This window comes from Nilaparvata lugens, chromosome 4, assembly GCF_014356525.2.
Source record: "Nilaparvata lugens isolate BPH chromosome 4, ASM1435652v1, whole genome shotgun sequence".
Taxonomy (NCBI): Eukaryota; Metazoa; Arthropoda; class Insecta; order Hemiptera; family Delphacidae; genus Nilaparvata; species Nilaparvata lugens.
The window spans coordinates 14,251,838-14,274,740 of NC_052507.1; the positions used below are offsets into that span (position 1 = coordinate 14,251,838).

The 22,903-nt window shown below is 36.4% G+C and overlaps 2 protein-coding genes across 3 annotated transcripts; one reads left to right on the forward strand and one right to left on the reverse strand.

The window, feature by feature from the left end:
* Positions 1–1,747: 1,747 nt before the first annotated feature.
* LOC111060115 (serine/threonine-protein kinase PINK1, mitochondrial) lies at positions 1,748–17,259 on the reverse strand. The gene is made up of 9 exons (XM_039426724.1): positions 16,656–17,259; positions 13,563–13,716; positions 12,824–13,022; positions 11,661–11,840; positions 10,721–10,843; positions 9,281–9,458; positions 8,559–8,810; positions 6,404–6,508; positions 1,748–3,197 (listed from the first exon to the last, which is right to left on the reverse strand). The coding sequence occupies exons 1-9, from the start codon at positions 17,037–17,039 to the stop codon at positions 3,033–3,035; spliced, it is 1,740 nt and encodes a 579-aa protein (XP_039282658.1). The 5' UTR covers positions 17,040–17,259; the 3' UTR covers positions 1,748–3,032.
* Positions 17,260–17,788: 529 nt separating this feature from the next.
* Positions 17,789–21,947, forward strand: LOC111046294. Of its 2 annotated transcripts, XM_039426727.1 has the most exons (3): positions 17,823–18,071; positions 19,185–19,327; positions 20,693–21,947. In XM_039426727.1, the coding sequence occupies exon 3, from the start codon at positions 20,700–20,702 to the stop codon at positions 21,675–21,677; it is 978 nt and encodes a 325-aa protein (XP_039282661.1). In that variant the 5' UTR covers positions 17,823–18,071; positions 19,185–19,327; positions 20,693–20,699; the 3' UTR covers positions 21,678–21,947. The 2 variants fall into 2 exon arrangements, with proteins under 2 accessions (XP_022187509.2, XP_039282661.1); XM_022331817.2 differs by lacking the exon at positions 19,185–19,327 and having other exon boundaries at positions 17,789–18,071.
* The last annotated feature ends 956 nt before the right edge of the window (positions 21,948–22,903 follow it).

Consider the following 22,903-nt stretch of genomic DNA (forward strand, 5'->3'; position numbering starts at 1 on the left):
AAATTTACATTCTCAATCACTTCTATTAAGTAAGCAGTGATTTCTGAAAAATAAAAACAAGCTGTACATAATTTTAAAATATATTTTTACATTCATTTCAGTTTTAAAACATTTTTACAACGAGGCATTTTATGAATATAAAAAATATTCGTATTTTTCAGAGCCCTGGAAACAAGTACATGGATGGCTTCAACATGGATATGGGAGACAAGGTGTTCTGGAAGTTCTTCGATAACTTTGCCAAGAGACCTACCCCACATCAAACACCAGAGCCTGATTCGCTCCATGCGTAGTTTCTTCAACGCTTCAATAGATCAATAATTTTGGAGGCATGTCTATTCACATTTAATGATTGTCAGATATTGTTATTAATGATTAATTACACGAGATTTATCTCTAGTATTGTTGTGTATTTAATTTTGTGATGCTGCTAACTTCTGTAATTACATTGGTGAAAGTTGAAGTAGGTAATCCTATGTAGAGGTAATTATTACAATATATTGGAGATCTTGGAGACATGCAGTGGTTGGAAGTGTCACTTTTTTGATTATGTGACTGAAATATTATTTTTATTTTGATCTTGCTTCTTATTAAAACCTGATCAACTATTACGTTGAGCAGCAGGCATTTTTTTTGGCAAAAATTAATTTCGCTCAATGTCTGGTGGATGAGGCGAAAAACACGAATCAGAGTTTGTACCCCATTCAGGAGATTTAGAAGTTGAAAATATGACTATTGCAATTGGTGGAATTTACTTGTTAAGCGAGAATCTTAAGTTGAGAAATGTGTTTGGTTATTGTGCTTCCACCTCTCCTCCCCGCTTCTTCTAGAAAAGTTGGCTGGGCGAGCTCTATTTCTCCCCCTCCCATAGCCACCCTTCCCCCGGGCCGCCCGGGCTGAGCTGCAGAGCTGCTGCCAGACTCACTTCTGCTGCTGCCGTTGTCAAATCCAGACCGTGCGTTACGTTTCGTGATATGCACAGTGCGTGCATACGTTCCGTGAAATGTAAATATGTGTGTATTATGGACTATGTTTTGTAATCTCCCGTTGGAGAAAGTTAAGTTCAGTTTTTATTTGTTGCGTGCACGTGTTAATGCAAGTTTTGTGATATTTATAAACAAGTCACACGTGAATGGAAAGATCATACACCAGTCAAGCAGCCCATCTTTAAATATCTAATACAGTCCACTTCCAGTCTTCACACCCTGAGGTGAGTAATCACACAATTGCCTAACTTTTACTAATCTTTTTTGGTTTTGCGTTTAATAGCACCAACTTAACTGTACCTGAAACCTGCGGTTTGCGGTTAGCTGTACATAAGGACAGGACGGGTTACCATACATCTCGCGAATGATTAAGAATTTCCAAAATCTGACTTCATTTATTTTTGTTCAATGCTCAAAATATCGTAAAATTTTTGTCCAAATAACGTATTATAGCACAATAACAATAAGTCATCAGTATTTTTTATTATACAAACCATGAGATATTTTATGAGCGAAAATTCTATTGAAAATCTGGGTGATGATACTATTTGAAGCGAAGAACACTACTCTTTAGATTCAATGAAATTAATAATTGTTGAAATAAGGAATATGCTCATATCTCGCTAACAGTTTTTCAAGTTTGGTTCCCTCAGTTTTTTTAATATCTGACAACACAATCTTGTTCCTCGATACTATCAGGTAATATTGCTAAAAGCAAGTTATTATTTTATGGTTATCGAATGTACGAATAAAAACAAATCTTTTGAGAAAATAAATATCTTTAATATCACCTTAAAACTAAGAAATTTACATTCTCAATCACTTCTATCAAGTAAGCAGTGATTTCTGAAAAATAAAAACAAGCTGTACATAATTTTAAAATATATTTTTACAATTCATTTCAGTTTTAAAACATTTTTACAATGAGGCATTTTATGAAAATGCATTGCTATTGTTGCTAAGAAAGTACGCTCGATAATGAGAGTTTCAACTTGAAATAATTAAATATTTTTACCAAAACGTTAAATTGAAAACTATTAATTTGATTATTGCGTTATGCCGTATTGTACGTTAACTAACTCAATAGAAACCGAAATAATCATTATTCTCATGCAATTATTAAGAAAGACGTAAACCAAGACAAATTACAGCTCATAATACTGATTGAAATCGATTACTAAGTAACAAGTAATGCACAGGATAATTACAATTAAAATTAATAAACCAAGGAGAATAATCAAACACCATGAAGATAAGTATACAGGCAAGACTTGTTAGTAAAGTTGAAACTCCTATGTACATTTAAATTCAATTACTAACTAGCATTGACTTGGGGCCGTATGCGCAATTTAAATTTAACGCTAATATGGGTTTAATAAAACTATTGTCACATTCATTTTACGTTACATCTTAGTTTAAACCACCAACTCTTCTTATTCCGATTGAACTTTGAAGGTTAAACCTCAGTTTGAACAGTGCTAGATCAGCTGTTGGTTTAAACATAGAATGCAGCACATAATAAAAATACGACCATTCTCCATGTACGGTAATAGGAGATACGTGTTAGGCTAGGCACACTCCAGTTAGTCAAGAAAAGACATGCTCAGACACGATCAGTCACAATACTTCACATAGTTGCTTATGACGCAACACACACTGATTAGTCATTGCAATTAGACATGTCTTCAAAAGCAACACTATGTGAAGTATTGTGTCTGAGCATGTCTTGTCTTGTCTTGTCTTAAATAACTGGTGTGTGCCTAGCCTTAGACTTGAATGGTGCATAAAATATGGAAATTAGAATATAATAAAGAAAAGATACTAGATAAGTTTTCCATCTCCGTGCATGAATGAGCAAAACTAATAAAATGAATCAAAGCAGGTGAACATCGGTAAGGTTTTCTTCATTTTACAATTGACATCATCTTCCTAAAAAATGAGGGTTTTTTGTAATAGAATAGGAACTGGGTGGCGAATTATAATTTCATGTAGGGTAATCTTATTTCATGAAGGATAAGTGAAGATTTGTGAGGTTAATAATGTAATTTAAGCTTGTTGGATCCAGATGAGTGCTTGGCGTACGGTGGAGAGACGCACTCGTGTCAAAAAGGTGGAAATCAGCTGATATTCGGTTTCGGTGCGACGCGAACTGAGGAAGACGCGACCTTCACACATGACCTTGGTGGCAAGACAGAGAAGCCACTGCAAAACCTGCAAACAAAATCAATCTTAGAGAAGTAATCTTTCTAAGATGGAAGAATATATAGAAAATTTTGCTATTTAGTTCTTCGATTAATATTTGTAGTTGCAGAATTCGTTCTATTCATATAACTTCCACTCATCCCCTTTCTATAGTTCTCTTGAGGTTACAGTTCTATAGTTCTCTATAGTTACACTATAGATTGGCCATGATTTCATTGGATGTTCGAAATAATTATTAAGAAGCCATTTTCATTTCCAATCATTTGAAGCCACTCCGGTGTAGTAATTTATCCATTTCATTCATTTCACAATAACAACATCAATATCCTAGTGATATCAGACTTGAGTTGCAACACTCCAAATCACTAAAGTGAGATTCAATGCTGATCTTCAGCCGTCAGTATTCCTTATAAATTACATCAAAGCTTATGCTGATCTCACTTCACTTCTCATATTTTCCGAAATTGGACAACAGCCGTAGCAGAAGGAATACAACATTTCTACAACAAATTAGAAATTTATAAATACCAAGCTCGACTTCAAAATACGAGGATTGTCTCAGATTTAAGTTACACTATTTTTTATAACCCTCTACATGGCAAGGAAAAGCTGACATTTTCAGGGAATTTTCTTCCAGGTTAAACGGCTGCCACGATTCATTCGTCAGCAACGAGAAAGCCAATATGGAACTACGACAAACTCCTACCGCCAATTGAAAAATTCGTCGCTTAATCCATTTTTAACGGAATAGTATATTACACTACAAGCACAGAAAGTTAGTGTTTACGGTATGAGGATAGTTTCCCGGGCGAGGCTTGCCGAGCCCGGGAATATGTTATCCGAATACCGTAAACACCTTTCTGAGAGAGTCATGACATTTTTCGCCACACTACAGGTATGGCTGACGCCAAAAAAGTTAGGCGGTTTCGTGGGTCACTTGTGCATTCCAACAGTGATGTTGTAAAGTAGAGTTGTCATCTAGCTTGGCAATAGATAGATGCATTGCATCAGCTCTGAGTAGGTAACACCATGTGACCCACGAAGCCGCCTAACTTTCTGGCATCAGCTATATAAGAATAATAAATTGAATAAGAATGTTTTATGAGGGGGGGGGAAACTTTGATGTCTCATATCTCAAGAACCAGACGTCGTAGGGTACTCAAAGTGGGGTAGAAATTTCTGATCTCACCCTCCTGAACACAATGCACCATATGGCACAGTTGTCCAAACACATTTTCAAAAAGCGACCGGAAAGGGTACTCTTTCCGGCCTTAGCCGGAAAGAAACTTGTTCTGACATCAGACGAGAATCGTCTGCAAACAATGTCTTTCAGGTCTACGTAGGGACTGGAAAACAGCTGCTTTCTGTGCAGTGTGGCGAAAAATAATAAAAGTGCAACTGAAATTAAAAAAAATTTCGCTATTTTAGTATAGGTGCTGGATGTCACTTTGAAGGGCCGGCTGCGCCCTAACTTTGCCCTCCTAGGTATTTAATAAAGGCAGCGAATCAATCAATCAATCAATCTTACTGTTTCTGTAAAAAAAACAGATATACGTTTACTGTACGCACAAATCTGCACGCACCTTGTTGCTAATTTCTACATTTGGAGAGAGTTGCTATTGACAAACGTAAGACAACGGTCGGTGTCGTCGGCTGAGGCTGAGGCAGTGACTTCAAAGCAGAGACTGGCACTCACACTCTAGTTCATCTAATTGGATAGCCTGTTCTGTTGAAACTCTTCAGTGTACCGTAACGTAAACAGCCGTCATAAGCTGAGAATTAGATATTAACTCATTTTAAATTCATTTCATAAGTGTAATAAATGTACAGAATGTCTGGTAAGTCACTCCCTATATATATATATATATATAGAAGCGAAATGGCACTCACTCACTCACTGACTGACTGACTCAGCATGTATATTCTTCTTATTCTCTTAATTATAATTGAAAAAAGGCCATACCATACGTTAATATAGAACGATAATCTAGAGAGAGTACCTCTTCGAAACAGACTGTTAACAACTGTTGTTAACTGGTAACTAAATTAATAATTTTGTCAGGTTGGCATTAAATTGAGTTGACTTTGTTAGGTTGGCACCAAGTTGAAGATTGAAATGCATTTATCGCGGAAAAATTGATTGGGCACTGCTACTTCAATCAGAGCTATTCCTGGGAATATTATATTACTAGCCGTCAGGCTCGCTTCGCTCGCCATATCCGTTTAGTCTGGACCCCCGACTAGATCGTCCTAACATATGATAAAAATTCTCAAATGAAAAATACAGGCGAGCCTGCTGAACTCATTCTTGGACGATTCAGTCGGGGGTCCAGGGGGCGGAGCCCCGGAGCTAGACGGATATGGCGAGCGAAGCGAGCCTGACGGCTAGTACAGTTATAATTTCTTTTCTTATGAATTTGTTAGAACTACATTTGTTAAATAGAGCACTCCTTGATGTTGTGTTTAAACACCAATTTTCATTTATTTCAGTTTTAAAATGCCCCCTCTCTTGACTGTGGAAGAAAGTGCCAAAATAGCAGCACGTTATGAGGTCTGGGGATCTGTGGTGCGAGTACAAAGGTGGTGGAGGGCTGAACGAGGGATCCATGCAACACTGGATGCAAAAACTGTTAAAAATTGCCATTCCAAATTACTAACAAAAGGGAGTGTTGCAGATGCAAGACGATCAGGAAGACCATAAACGTCAAGGACAGCAAAGAATGTTGGCAGAGTTCGTGAAGTGTTCATGAGGAGCCCTAAGAAATCAATGCGTTAAGGATCTCGTGAAAGTGGTCTTTCACATTACTCTGTTGCAACGATTCTTAAGAAAGAGCTCAGTGTTTTTGCATCCAGTGTTGCATGGATCCCTCGTTCAGCCCTCCACCATCTTTGTACTCGCACCACAGATCCCCAGACATCATAACGAGCTGCTATTTTGGCACATTCTTCCACAGTCAAGAGAGGGGGCATTTTTAAACTGAAATAAATGAAAACTGGTGTTAGACACAACCTCAAGGAGTGCTATATCTAACAAATGTAGTTCTAACAAAATTGGTTCATGAATAAATAAATTATAGCTGTATAGAAATAGGGAGTGACTTATCAAACACTCTGTACATAACTAGACTAGATAGAACTCTTCAGTATACCGTAACGGTAACGGTAGTCATAAGCTGATAATTTAATTTGGCAAGTGGCTATAACTTGTTGATTACCTCGCTTTGGGAAGGAGGAGGACTGGCCTGGCGGGGCTTGAGCCAGCCACTGGGCGCCCACAGGTACAGCTGGCAAACCGTCGCTGCTAGTTCGGCATCCAGCCTCTGCAACCAAAAATACATTCAATTAATTCATTTTGTTATTTATAATAAAATAAATCATAGTGAAAAACTGTTCAGACAGACAAAATTTTCAACAGAAAATGTTCAATAGGTTCAGTCAACTGGTAAGCATGAGTTGAGAGAAGTGAAAAGTCCGAAATATGCAATCAGTAATCAGTTAAGCATTGCATAAAAGCCATCTCTAGTTGAATGCCAGGCCCTTGTAGAATACAACTTCTTCTTGGGGAGATTAGTAAGTTCAGTCAATTGGTCAGCCAGGGTAGAAAGAGTGGAAAGTGGAATATATCAATTGCATGAACATGAATGCGTCACATCTGTATTAAATAATAAAATCTGGTGTGGCGCACTCACACAAATTTCCTTGCCGTTATAGAAATTGATCACCTGACGCTAGTGTTCTCGCGCATCTCAAGTCTATTATTCAAAGATTTGAGCCAGCTGGTGACAGGGCAATAACGCTGAAGACACACGAGGTGTGCTATCTCTTCATAGTGAATCATTTGATAGAATCAACAGTTGCCAACAGTTTGCAATTGGATAATCACATTTTCTCGAATTTTGAGCTTATTTTTAATTTTAGGTGAAAATGTTACTGAACATTAGTTATAGAGATTCTCATGCTGAGTCTTTTTCACTCGAAATTTTGTTTAAATTGTATCTGAAGCCTGATAATTGAGAATCTAAAATCAAACTTTGCATAGATGGGGCGGAGCTCCTTGAATTTTTACAGATATGGGACTTGTGACAGTTGATAGAGCTTATAGATGACTATTTCAGGTATAACTTTAATCAAAATCGTTGGAGCCGTTTTTGAGAAAATCGCGAAAAACCCTGTTTTTGACAACATTTTTGCCATTTTAGCCGCCATCTTGAATCGCATTTGATCGAAATTTTTCGGGTCGGATCCTTATATTGTAAGGGCCTTACGTTCCAAATTTCAAGTCATTCCGTTAATTGGGAGATGAGATAACGTGTACACAGACGCACATACACTCATACACACACACACACACACACACACACACACACACAACACACACACACATACAGGCCAATACCCAAAAACCACTTTTTTGGATTCAGGGGACCTTGAAACGTATAGAAATTTAGAAATTGGGGTACCTTAATTTTTTTCGGAAAGCAATACTTTTCTTACCTATGGTGATAGGGCAAGGAAAGTAAAAATTATCTTATGAAAAACAAAATATAGATTTGAATAAATTCACATGCACAACATTGTAATGCCGCTCCCACACTCTTGCCAAGTGCGTACAAATGACTACGAGCGCGAAAGTGGATGGCTGCTATGGCACCGCTCGCCCGTATAAAGCGAGCCGAGAGATAAGATGTGTCAACTTGGCGACTTAGAAAAAGTGTGACGCTGGCATAATAGGTCACAGTAGGTATCTTCCAGCATCAGCTTTTTGCCATTTGAATTGCAGTGAATGTGTAACACAAATTGAAACCGGGAAAGTTTGACGTCACGCAAAATAAACCCATAAAAAGCTCTGATCCGATAACGAGCGTTATACCTTTTATTTATCTACCTTGGTTTCTGTATCGGTGAAACTACACCATATTAAAAAAATATTTCCTTAACATGTGAATAATTCCTATAAATCAGTTATATGTGAAGTATTTTTTCTGTTTGGTTTTGAAACATCTAAAATTAAAATCTACTTTGTGAGAATGATTAGAGACTGAACATTTTGTGAAGTGAACAACAATAAGAGAACCTATATCGGACTATGTGTTATCTAAATTTGGGAGAGGAATAGCACAAGGTTACCTTATTTTTTCTCTCCCTATCATTTTGATGAAGTACTTATTGTATCAATCAATAAAGAATAAGAATATTGTTAAGTCCCTAGCAAGAATATTGTTAAGTCCCTAGCCTAGAAACACAAGTAGTAACTATTTTACTACTTATTGTTAAGAAGTAGTAAAATTACTATTTTACTACTTATTATTATTGTTGAGAATATTGTTAAGTTCCTAGCTTAGAAACACAAGTAGTAACTATTTTACGTACCTTGGACGTCTTCCTAGCCAGCAGCGACTGGATGAGCCTGGCCATGATTGGGGGCACTTCGGTGGGGTCCAAGTCGGGCAGATCGGCCTCAGCATAGGTGGTGTTCTTGAGCGCCTGCTTGGCGTTGGCCTGCGTCCGGTAGAACGGGTTGCCGTGCTCGGACAGGATCTCATAGGCAATGCTGCCCGCTGCCCAGGCATCGGCCTTCGAGTAGTCGATGTACGAAAACACGCCCGGTTCTGCTAGCGCTACCTACACAATTCAAATCAGATCGAATTTATTCCCAAATCAATAGAAATTTGAAAAAAATGAAAACCAAAATTCAATTTCAATTATGAAAATTTATTATTGAATCATTAAAAAATATATGTTGTTAATGAATAAAATATAATTAATTATTTTTAGCAAGCAGAAAAGTGAATATTACATCAGTTAACTTCTCATGTAATATCCTATGCCTATAAGAAGGCAGTAGCATGGGAAAGAATCGGCAACGCTGTGCTCCTATCTTTCACACTACCACCATAACGTGGACCTCACTATAATCCAGAAAGAAGGTTCAAGGTCAAGTTGTTTTCTTTATAAAATGTTGTGGAACATTTAATATTAAAAAATGTTATATTAACAAAATGAATATTGAAGAATTCCTATAACATTCCAATGAAACTCTACGACAAACTAGAATTAGCCTTGATTTGAAGCTTGTTGGGGTGTCGGCCTACCTCAGGAGCCATGAGGGCAGCATTGCCACCGCGGTCGGCGTCCAGTGAACGGTAGGGCATGTGCAGACCACACGACCGGTCGGCCAGGCAGCAGCCAAAGTCAGTCACCACCAGCTGGGGACAACCACTGCTCTCACCTGCCTCTCTATCTAGCAGGATGTTGTCGCTCTTCAAGTCTCTAAACCAATCCATACCATACACATTCATGAATTAGTGCGAATTCAAATTTATTCACCAAAATACTTGAAATACGTCCATTAATTATTATTATTAAACGAAAATCCAAATTAAATGCTGTAATTCATCCTGAACGGCAATTGGGAGGAACTGTGTTCGATTCCCGGGCTGACAAATAATTTTTGAATAGTAGCGCTCATCGAAATTCCATCTAGCTGTTTACCGTGTTGTCAATATTTGCAGTACAGAAGTCTTCAGGGTGAATTACAGCATTTAATTTGGATTTTCGTTTAATAATAATAATTAATTCATTAGCATTTGAATAATTGCAATATCTCAGTAATTTCCATCTAAAATACATACAAAGAGATGATAAACCCTTTTGATTGTGCCCTCGTATATGATTTTATATTATTGAGAAAGATAACTTAAGTTACCAGTTTTAGGGATCACATGGAATGCGTATATGTGCAAATGCAAGCGTGGTTATGCATGACCAAGCGTGCAGATAAGAAACAGAATCTGGAAATAACAATAGAAACACTCACACTGAGAACTTGCACTTGCTGGTTGCATTCAGTGTGAGCAGCAACATGCAAGTCACAACGTGTTTCAATCGCAGCTTTTAAATTTTGTTTTTCGGCTCAAGCATGATTCGACGTTTACTTGCACTTTCAATGTCATCACACCCTTGGCGACTGATTTCCATCAGACACAACTATATTGTCTCTCAATGTTATTGTAAGTTATTCATGTAACTTATGTTATTTATTGGAATAAACAAACAAATATAATATTCAGAAGAGAATATAGGCTACTGCCCAAAGTCCTTCTATTTCTAAATTTTGCCTCAAATATTTAGGCTTTGTACACATTAATTTTCAAATTAATTAGCATTGAGAAGTTGTTTTACTCTTTTGTGGCAGTTTATCATTATTGAAATGAAATGGTATATTATTTCCTGTCAATATTCAAGATTATGATAATCTGGATTGATTAGAGAACTGTACAATTGAAATTTACAATCTGTTCCACCAAGCACTTTCACCTTCCTTCCGACCACAAAAGCCAAATCACTCAACGCTTCTCTTGTTTGGTACAAATAGTAGAACGCCATTATTAACCGAACGACCCGTAGCAAATGAATAAAACATGCCACATAAATGCACAAAAATTATACTGTCAATAATATCGGAAATATAATGGAATTGGTGATACGGTAATAATTTACTTGTCGTGGAGGTTTGCATATATTTATCTCACCTGTGAGCGATTCCATGCTTATTAATATGTGCTACTGCTTCCAGTAATTGTGTCAGTAGAATTATTCCTTTGCGCACATCGGGTCGGCTCTCCTTAAGGTATTCCTTAAGGCTCGTGTCGTATCTGCAACAATGGGTTTAAATTAGTCAAACTACAGATAATGTACATCAGTGGGGAATCTAAAAAAAAAATACCTTTCAGCTTGAATCTAATAAATCATTAACTCAGATTTTGAAACTGATAATCAGTAAGTTAATTCAGAAACTAAATAGTTTAAGAAAATGCGTTTCTTAATGCATCTTGTTATTTTATTATACTGTATAGACGATAGCCAAACGATTATTTCTATTGTACATACAAAGATCAAATACATTTACATTTAATTCAACTAAGCAAGATGACTCTCATCGATGACTAGTCTGATTCCACAGTGCGAAGCGCCGCTCACTTCAATCAAATTTACCGCCACCTTGAGAGAAGCTTTGTCTTCACTTTAAAATGCCAGCATTTCTTACATACAATGCCTTGTATTCCATACATTCAAACGTGTGAAGAGACACACACCACCATACCGCGAGGTACGCGTCCCTAAACAATTGAATTCCTTGTTTTCGTTCAACTCCGACACTCGGCCGGAGTCTATGTTGTTGAGTTACTGTGTTCGGAGCTTAAAAATAAATGCGACCTGGCTGGCTCAGGTCTGGTGTGAGTTTCTAGGTCGCATCTGATCAATGTCAGGGCTCCTGTCATGACTTAACGGCTGCTTTAAGGCAGTATAACCGTCGAATTAACGTGTCCATCAGATACACGAGAGAGCCAGGGAGAGATAACTGGCCTTGCCGAGATTCGAGCCCGGGGCCTCTGGTTTACTAAGCCAACGTCTGAACCTCTCGTCTAAAACTCACTCCAGTTTGAATAAATAACCTATTTAACATGATACCTTTTCATGAGCAGAAACAAACTCATGTTGCGGCCATATCCATCGGGATTGATTCGAGCCGGAAGCGCGTCCGGGTAAAGAGCTTTGGCGCCAGGAATCTCGGGAATGCGGTCGGCAAACGCACAGTGCATCTGCACTATGTTCGGGTGTGGCGGCAGGAACACCGACAGCTCTGACATTCTGAAAATTAAAAAATCAGTGAATTCAATCTTTTTGGACACCATTCAATTTCAATTATACACACACAAGATACATAGAAAAAATACAAAGATTCTAAAATATATTTTAAACAATATAGAGATATAACACGAATGAATATATGAAAAAATAACATAACAATAAAAAATACTAATTAATGGATCTAAGGTGTAAAAAAGGGAAAGATTGAAAGGTAGTCAATTATGATTACCCATGTACTATGAAAATATTCAATCCTTGAAGACTACCAAAAATTAATGATTTCCTTCGATTTGCATGATGGTACACTTTTTCCATGATCTATATAGACCTATACAGTGCCTAGGGAGCATCCCTCCAAATTACAAAACCCAAAAATAATTGAGGAATCTATTTTATCATTAATGACCCTAGACAAGAGATGGTCCTTGATAATTTGAGTAGAAACAATCATTATCATGAATAAATTGAGTGCAATAAATAAAATAAATCCCTGCTGTAAACTAGTGAGCCACCCAGGTTGGAGAAGTCGCTCATATGCGACTATATATAAAAAATATTTATGAGTTACTTATGGTGAGGCAAAAACTATTGTACATAACTTAATCGACATGCGGTACTCGCATGATACCCTAATCTCGCAAGCCTCGCCAGGGTCTCAATTCATCTCGATTTCACGACACAACCTGAAAGGTTCTGTTTAGTTATGTTTCAAAGGTAAATGCGTGGATTAGGGGGTAATGTTTTTGCCTTTAAATGACAATATATTCATTGATATTATTCGAAATATTTTCATAATTTAAAATAATGCACACAAACAAAAACGTTAAGCAAACAGCTGATTCGAGATGAACTGAAATCCGAAGTGAAATGAATGTCACCCCCTGAGAACTATCATGCTTGTACTGTTTAACTCATACTGCCCAGCCTCGTGACGTAATATACTACTGTTCGATTGATTAATTAGCAGAAAACGCAGCACAAACCTCTTCTCCCAATCAGTGAGCTCTTGATTGGTGATGTGAAATTTGGCGGGAACAGTCTCGCGGTACATGGCGCGCAATATCGAGGTGGCATTGGATTCTGCGTCGTAGTTGAACATCATCTTCACAGCCAGTGGGAAATTCGAAATCGGATCTTCCGTCCTAGATACTTCTTCTGTTGCTGCTGCTGCTTCTTCTCCAACTAAACAAAATTAAGGCTCAGTTGCACAAAAGCCTGTTAGATTTTAATCATGATTAAATTTCACGAGAACCAATCAGAGAAGGTTTTTCTGAGAAGGAGGATTCTCTGATTGGTTCTGGTGGCATTTAATCGGGATTGAAAGTTAACAGACTTTTGTGCAACCAGATAACCAAGTAACATAATTAACGGGTGATGATGATATATGATCCCCTCGTCAGTATGGAAGCTCAGCTATGTGAAAGTCACCCCCTACCGCTTGTCTGTGTCTTATGATATCAGAGATTGGTATGATAGATGATATGATATGAGATTGTAACTTGAAAAAAATTACACTTATTACTGTTGAGCTCTACAATGCTTTATCATAAATGCTACCTATAGATGAATCACGACTAGCTGAACCCTTGATATAATTCAATTTAGAGGTCATTTTTCTGTATTCTCTTAGATTACAGAACGTCATAACATCATCACTAATCTAATAATTGAATCAATACGGAAATTAGTTTTAGAGAAAATTGTATGCTTAATGCTTAATACCTTTCTGATCTCGTTTCTTGGCGGCATAGACCACTGCATTGCTTCCCTTTGCTATTGCCGGTCCTAGTTCAAAATCTTCAACGCGAATTTCATCAAGATTCTCTGGTTCGTTTTCAAATTTTTCCGCCTTTTGTTGCATTCGAGAAACTGCATTCTGCAAAAATAATTATTTTGAGAATATATTTGTAGGTATGAATAATAATAATTACATAACAGAAATGTTTTACTAGGTACTGATGGATTCGGATAGAATATTATATTAGTCATTTATTGTTATCGTAACATAACATTTTGTGAAGAGGCCTATTGGGCTTTGCAATAATATAATAATATAATCATACAAACATATTATTCAATAATCAACATTCTTCCGGTTACACGTACAGCTAGTAAATATAATAGTGATTCAATAAAGGTTAAATTCCATGAGAACCAATGAGAGATGCGGATGACATCTTTAATCAGCAGTTAATGACGATTTAATTGATGCTCCTGAAACCTGGACAACTCCCGATAGCACGTGGCCTCGTAGATCTATTAAATTCAACTATATATTAATTAAATTACTGAGCTATTGAGTCATTACAAAGTGAGATGACTTTGTCATCTTTGACCCAAATGCCACGTGATTTATTTATTTATTTTATGTTACAAACCAATACATTTCAAATAAAAATAATAAACATTTTTTTCCATGCATGGACAAAATGCCTGTGTACAGGAAAGAGTGGCAATCTGAATACTTCATAATGACAATAGTTCATAATAATTTAACATGATGACAAGTATGACAATATATGTGAAAGATGGAAAAGATTGGAATGAGAGATGGAAAAATGAAGTATGATGTGAAGAAGAAGAGAGAGAAAAATTAATGAGAAGCAGAAAACTCACTGTCAAGGCAAGAACAAGAGAAACGGATCACAACAATGACCAACCGACTCAGCATGCATTGAGGCTAGTCTTATCAAAAGTATTATTTGATTTAAGAAAATCTAAAATTCTTATCCTACCAACCTCCAATAGCCAGCTATTAATGTGGTATTTGCAAACACCTATGGACCGTGCTTCATGTCTTTAATGTGTTGGGGGAGTTTTGTGTATAGTATATTTGCTTTATAGAAGGAATTTGTCGCGTTTATTGATTTGGGTACTCTAGGAAAAGCAATGCCAACGTTTACCCAGCTCCTGGTTGTGTAGTCATGTAGTACTTGAGCGAATATGTCTGGTTTATTCTTGTAGGTATTCATAAGTAGGGATCGAACATACAGCTGATTAATATTAAATAATTTAAATTCGTTAAATAGAGTTTCAGTAGGGTACCTACTATTTTACGCTACACTTCCAAGGGGTACAAGACAGTCTTTGTGGCGCCTCCCCAAACTAAGATACCATACTGTATACTTGCATATGATTGGGCATAATATACTTGCTTAACCATTTCAATATTCATGATCCAATACGATGGACAATCACGGATACATTTGATAGACCTGCGTATAATCTAGCTATTAGTGATACAACTTCTCCTTAGTAAGGCTCTTGGGCTTTACTTTAATACCTTCTTCTTCATCGATTACTCACACTTGTGGGACCGAGAGTCATAAAATTCAATTTCAACACGTAACTATGCATAGGAAGCTTGCCTGGGGAGATCACATACAAGGTGTGTGTTGCAGGCTGAATAGAGTGCTGTTCCTGAGGATTCTGAGAGGTTACATCTCCATCTTCGCATGTGCTACTTTGCCTTCTTACAGAGCGTAATGGCATATGGTATCACACTGTTGTGTGGCGCCACTGAGGTGAAAAGGATATTGCTGGTGTAGATGAAAGCCATAATATTTTTGTGTGAGCTGATTATAAACTCCACTGTTTGTCAGGGAACATATTCTGACAGTCTTCAACCTCTACATTTTCAGGTCAGCTATAACAGCTTCTCGTAACCTGGATGCCTTGCTTAACAGAGAAGACCTTCATCCGCATAACACTAGCAAGACTGAACCTTCCTTATTGAAGATTGGGGAGGCGGAGGACTCAGCAGCTTGGCATTCCAGCAAGTGAAGATCCTTAACCTTCCAGAAGTCACGCCCTACTCAATCACACGAGCAGTCGCGAGTTGTAATTTTTACAACATCCTATTTTTTATGTGTTATGTACTCTGTTTACTGTCAAAACATATCAATTGTATAATTAATATTTCCATCTCATTGGATTATTTTACGCCTATAAACATTTGCATGATTGCCTTTTCGTAGTAGCCTAATAAGGTACACCAAACAAAGCCAACAATTCTGTGTTATTGGTTCGTTGGCAGTCTCTTTCCCTATCATATGCACTTCTTATGCACTGTCGCGACTAAATGGCACCTAAAGACTGAACCATAGCTCGGTTGATACTGCAACTCAGTGGAGTGATGGAGAGAATGCTTTGGAATGCATAGGTGACTCATTCACTGACACCACCCAATTCAATAGTTGTGTACAACTATTTATTATGCATGCCATAAGCTAGATGACTCTGAACTAGAGCAAAATACACCATTCTTAGATGCTGGGTTGATAGCTGGTCTCCAAGTCTTCTAAGAACAAAAGTTGATCTTAACAATCTTGTACACAGATTCTCAACATGAACACTCCAGGACAATTTTGGGTCTATGTTGAAACCGAGCAGTCTTACTGCAGGTGCTTGGGGCTCATCTACAGAGCGCAGACTAATTCTGCTTATATAATTCTACTACATTGTCTATCTGTGGACCTGCCTGCCAAAATTTTTTATTGCAGATAATGTTAAGAGAAGCCTTTTGCAGGTGCGTAGGTGATAGATGAGATAATGAAACCAATTATGCTTAATGGCTGGATTCAAACCCACAAGGCAGTACCAGCAGACAGAATAGTGCAACACCTTGCTCACTGAACTATCGAGGCGGGCAATGAATCGATGTCATTTAATCTCGAGACACGTTATGTAAATATCAGGAAGGCTAATGTTAACTGACTTAATAGAGACCAAAGTTCTTTATAAATTCATAAAAAGCAGATATTGAAAATAACCACATAGGGACTTATACTGTTATAAAGTTGATTGAATTCTTACCCTTATCTCCCAACAAACACCTTCCAATTCATCCTCCTTTGTTATGATGCCAGTTCCTGATGCTAAGCTCACTCCAATCAAAGCAAAAAACGGAGCCGAATTTCCAAATAGAAGTTGCCTTGTTGTACGTTGGCGAAGCTCAGAATTTAAAGAATTGGTTACTCTGTTAAGAACATTCTTGAGAATCAGCCGCCTTATAGAATCGAAATGTGACTGGAAAGCCGAAGGCGAAGACTTGGGGATGGAATCGGCCCTAGGAGCAAATCTCTGTTGGTGAGGAAGAATTTTGAATGTTGAGAATTCCGATTCTTGATTGAGTCGAAAGTTACGGAAAAGAATTCGTCCATTTTTAAATAATTTTCGCAAAGCTAGTTGAAAGGACATCACTATCCTGTAACCTCCAGCTAGATCCTTTCAAAAGTTGCTAACCGATATAGAAAAATTTTCTCTATAGATCTATCCGAATATGACACTCTTTGATTTACAAGTTATTAAGGAGAAAATTCGGAAAACTACAATCACTTTTCATCACGTTAACCAATCCTAAACCACCCACAAAATGTAAATGTCAAATAATAAACTTTGGATCAGCTGGTGAACTTTTATCTGGCAGAAGTTAGTGGTTGATATAGACATAAAATAAATAGAGAAGAACATAATTATGTGCTATACGTCCCTGAACACCTTCACACGTATCCAAAAACAGAAATTACGAATTTCGTACGATTGCTTGATCAAAGAGGAGAAGGTAAATTGATTCATTGATATCTGGCACAATTGCTGTTTTAGGCACCAGTGACAACCTTTAGATACTCAACCAAGCAGGATTTTTAGGAAAAAAAAAATTCAGTTGAATTTCTATAATTCCGAAAATGCATTCTTGTAGTAAGTTCAATATCGGGAAAATTTAAATTTGTCAACTTTCTCGACGTAAAATCTCGACCACTCAGGTAGTGTTTTTGTCAAGTATTGACAGAAATGTGTTATGATGGTAAAAACTTGAGCCATTCTTGAAAAACTTAATCATTTTCAATCAAAAATGATGGAATTTTATCAACTTTTCAATATTTTTTCAATCATAACATTAAAAGAGATACTCTAGTATTCTACTAATGAAGGACGAAGTTATTTTTTTTCTCATTGCTCTAATCAGCTGGTAAATGTTTTGCTTTTTGTTTACATTCATTCTCAATCGTACAAAACCTTTGAAAATATTGTCAGATTTATGTTTTGGTCTGTCGTTATTAATATTTAATATTATAATAATTTTGTTTTAGTGTTGTCTCCAACCTGAGCTGGATAAATTGTAGTAATTCTTTATCTGCCGCAATTCAAAATATATTTCATGAATCCAATTATGTAGTCTTACATTGAGAAGTCAAGAAAAACATCTATGAAGATGTATTCATCAAATCAGTAAGTTTATTTTTAATTTTAATTCACATAAAAATTGGTAAAGCAAACTGGTAATAAATACTTATGTGTGTTGTAAAGCAAGTTTCTAGAAATCAACGTCTCAGGTCGAAGATCTGATTCATTAAAAACATTTAAGAAAAATGTTGTATAATGTATTTGATGTTATAATATCTTATAGTTTATATTATTTCACGTTGAACTTTTCTTATTTGAGCGCACTCATCTCTTTTGTCTGTACAATATACAATTATCCAGCCTCATGCTGGATAGATTATGTCAATGAAAAGTACTAAAATAATCACTAAAAAAAGAGCACCAAGATGGCAGTAGAAATGCGATGATCAAAACAATTCAAAAAAAAACTGCCCATCTTACCCAGACCAATTCCATACAATGGCACTGTAATAATTTTGTCATATAACAATTTTTTGAAACCACTCAACTGGAGGCTGAGGATAATCTGTAGTAGTCAAGCTGCTTTGTAAACGGGAAAGTCTGGAGTATGGCTGGTTGATATCAGTGCGCCTCTGATACTGGTAGTGTGGCTGGTGTTGTACTGATGTAATTGAGCTCTCTTCTGAAACCTGTGGAGTTCCACTCTGAAGACAGTCAGCACTTGCAGTCTTCTAAAGATTGGCCTACAGGGTTCAAGGCGAGTTGGGGAGTTGCACTACACTGATAATGCAAAGAACTTTGTTTTTAAATCCTTTACATGCTCCTACTTTGCCCCAAATCACAATACCATACTTGATGTGACTATGGAAAGACCGTGATAGGCTGTTAGTAGGTATCTGGTAGGTACTGCCTCTTCAACTTTCGTATAAGATATATCACCTTTGACAGTCGACTGCAAACCATGCTCATACGCTGCTCCCTTGTATTTATTGCACCATTTTTAATACAATTAAAATTAATTGGAGATTGGAATTTTTGTATTAAATGTTTTTTGGCTATCAAAAGTTCAAACTATTTTTCAAATTAAAAAAAAGAATCACAACATCAAATTATTTAGTGAATTACTATTAAATTATTTTCAGCGGTCCCTAGACACTCAATATTATTGTACAATATCATTACCTACCTATAACAGTCATCAAGTATTGCATTTGACAGGTGAGGATTATAACTTATCTCATTACTATACCTGTAGCGAGGTCGACGTCATTATGGCAGCACTCGACAGAGAGTAGTGGCAGCACTGTGACAAAGAAGAGTTCAACACAAATTCAAGAAGCTTGACCTCTCTTTCGCGAAAGGTACGGTAATGATGGTTTCTTGATCCATTCCGAGCTGCGATGTTTCTATAGTAACACACTTTCTTCTATATGGAGAAGTGGAATGGAGTTGTGGATCATGCCTTGGTGTACACAGGAGATTCTAGGTCTTTCCCTCATTCATGCACAACTTGTTTGATGAAATCCACACGCAAGCCTCCTCAAACAATTGAGTTACTTTTAAATGGCCATCTGGGAAGCCTCATTCTGTACAATAAAGGTGGTGTCATCTGCGAATAAGACAGACTTCCCATCCATCCGTAGATCATTGATAAATATGATTGACTTATAGTGTGCTTCAAATCTGCTATGTGTTATCACGCGGATTTATAAATGATAAACTACTGTAAAATACTCTGCTAGTGTACCTACTGAAACCAGGGGTTTGTTCCGTGCCCACGTTAAGAACCCTGCACACAGAGACAATATTGGCATCAACAATATTGACTACTAAGACAATATTGGCATCAACAATATTGACTACTAAGACAATATTGGCATCAACAATATTGACTACTAGCCGCTAGTAGTGGAAACGGCCATCACAACACACAAATACATTAGCAGAGTACAAACCCCTTCTCACAAGTACAGTTGACGGAACTTTGATAGCCGCCACAAACGGCCAAGTGTCCGTGTGCAGAGATCACATAATTTGAGGAGTGTGATTTTACTTGAGGGTTGAATACCTATTACTGCCATATCATTATTTTAGTGTTTCGAATTTTAAGCTATGACACCATAGATCCTACAAGTTTGATTGTTTTACTGTGCTTATGAAGCAATCTACTTGAAAATGCCTGGTTATTAATCTATAATTTGTAAATTGATGCTCCTGCCACTCCCATAGGGTAGATGAGACCACTTGGAGGGCCTCAAGTGGCATGAATGTAAAAATCTATATAAAAATATTTCCTTATTTGAAATTGAATTTAAAGCCTTAAGTGGCATGAATTTAAAAATCGCTTTCGTTGATTTAGAACCCAACTACAGCTGTAGATTCTCTCCTCCTTTATCATCCTTCCATTGCTCACACATTAGCCTGAAACTATATTAATTTATTTGACCAATCAACATACATTGTACAAAATATTGCAAAAAAACATAGCTGGTGTAGCAAACACTTTTGCGTGCACAATACATTGTATATCAAGGTCTAAATAGAACCCTCAAGGTAATCAATCCTGCGCGGGTCTACAGGCTGTCGGCCTACAGATGTTTTTGGTGTGAACACACACTTCGCGGACGTTTGTTCTGTAGCTCTGCAGAGTAAAATAGTTTGGTCTGAACAAAGCTTTAGACTTAGCAAAAGACATTGGCATTTCAATAATGAAGATCTTTTTTCAGAATTGTGATGACGTCTAAACGTAAGACTCTAGTTGAACTTGGCAATTCATCCAGTGCCATCAATATTCGATCTGTACCTGCTCCACCGGATGACCAGCTGTCTTCTGATAATGAATGCATCAATGCCATTGATAAGCCGCCGCGTGAAACATTCACCGACTCTTCTGAGGACTGCGAAGAAATTTCAACTGAAGATGCAAACTTCCATTTGCGAAAAGTCTCGCCGTTTCTCTTTCGCAATGTGAACTTGGAGCCTCTGACATTTGTATTGATGCTTAACGACTTCAATCTGGAGTTGAAGGCGAAAGACATCATTTCGAAAGGTGGTGGACTAGTGTACTCTTCACAGAGGTTGATGGATCCCTACAGTATTGTTCTTGTTAAAGGCAGCAGTATTGTCAGGGCTCATGTGGGACCCGTGTTTACGATACAGTTCCTAATTGCGTGCATTAGACGGAATAAAATTGTGAATATCAACAATTATATGAAAACGTGTAACAATGCTCCACAGCTTCATAAATTTGATTTCATGGATGTGGTGTATTTCAAAAGGATTAATTGGAGTGAAGTTCCCGAACACATTATATTGAATAAAAAGTTGGTTGTGAGTAAGGGCAAAACAAATCTTGTGTCTGGTGAAAGTTCCGAAAAAATTGTTTCATTGGATTTGACTACAATAGACGATAGTAGTGATGATTCTCTACAAGAAACTCCTGTAATAAAAAACAAACAAGTAAGTAAACATACACGAATGGCTTATTCTTCTGTTGAAGATGCTAACATTGTAAAGTATCTTGTTGATAAGAAAGCGTATGGCTCTATCAAGGGACAAATGATTTGGAAAAGTATGGAGAAGAAAAACGTTTGTCCTCTTCGTACGTGGCAAAGTATGAAAGAACACTTCCTTAAAAAATTATTGCCACATATAGATTATTTCAGTTTTCTCACTGACAATCAAAAGAAAAAATTCAAACAGTACAAGTGATTTTCAAGTCATCAAGTTTTGGGACACGTCTAACTCGTTTTAGTTTTTTATGAAAAATCAAATTCCAGACCAAAACCACTACTTTTTGAAATTTCAAAATAATATTTTGTTATAAAAATCTTTGAGGCTTTAATGTCTGATATTTCGTTAATTTAAGACATATCAAATATATGTGATTATACCATTTTAATTATAATTATGTGCAGGCCTGCATAGTACAGGTGACTCACCTGTAATCAAAATATATTCAAAGATAATAAAATTTGTAATATTTTTGTAAGTTAATAATTTTAATTAATATTTATTTTTGTATTTTGATTAAAATGTACATAATCGAATTAATATTTTATTTATAATGCTCATGCAGTAACAAAAAAATTGTCAACCAAACACAGTATTCATCCAAACAAATACAGTATTCAACCAAATACATGCTTTCTCATTGATGTGCATAGAGTTACTATAAATCTGTTAAGAATATTTTGGTTATTGAATTTATTTTAAAAATGTGCTAAATCAAGTGAGCAATTTAATTGAAATACTTGAATTTAACTATTATTAATCTCAAGAGAGCTGCCTCTATGTTTTTCCTTGAATGATCTATTTTTGCAAAACTGAAGATAATCCTTACAAAAATAAATCTGCTTCAACCTTTGTAGAAAAATGCATAAAATAATGAAACGATACATATATATTGAGAATTGAATGCTCTACAAGCCTATAAACAGTATATTTTTTATTGATCGTCAAAAATGTATTTTTTTATTCAACTCCAAATAATACAACACTAATTTTACAAAGAAAAATAACAAGATGAAAACAAATACGGTACATGCAAAATAGCAGATTGAAAGAAAATCTCTTGTTCTCAATATTTAAGCAAAAACCAAAATTTGAGACCTTCAAGTCACCCAACTCTCTTAGAACAAAGTTAATAATGATAATAACTGAATGAATGACTAAAACTAAATGAATAATGACTTTGATAAGTTGATCCTAAAATACTAACTAGTCCCAACAGAGCTGCCAAGTCCTAAATTATTGTGTTTTAAACATCTTCCAGGTTTTCCTTTCTTGGTCATTCGTTGCTAAAAGTCGTATTTATTTAAGGTCTTATATAAATTAATGTGAACCATTCTTATAAAACTATGAAGAATAATATAAATAGATAGACTGATAATTTGGTATCTGAGGATTCGATCGATTAAAATGTTTTCACACACAAA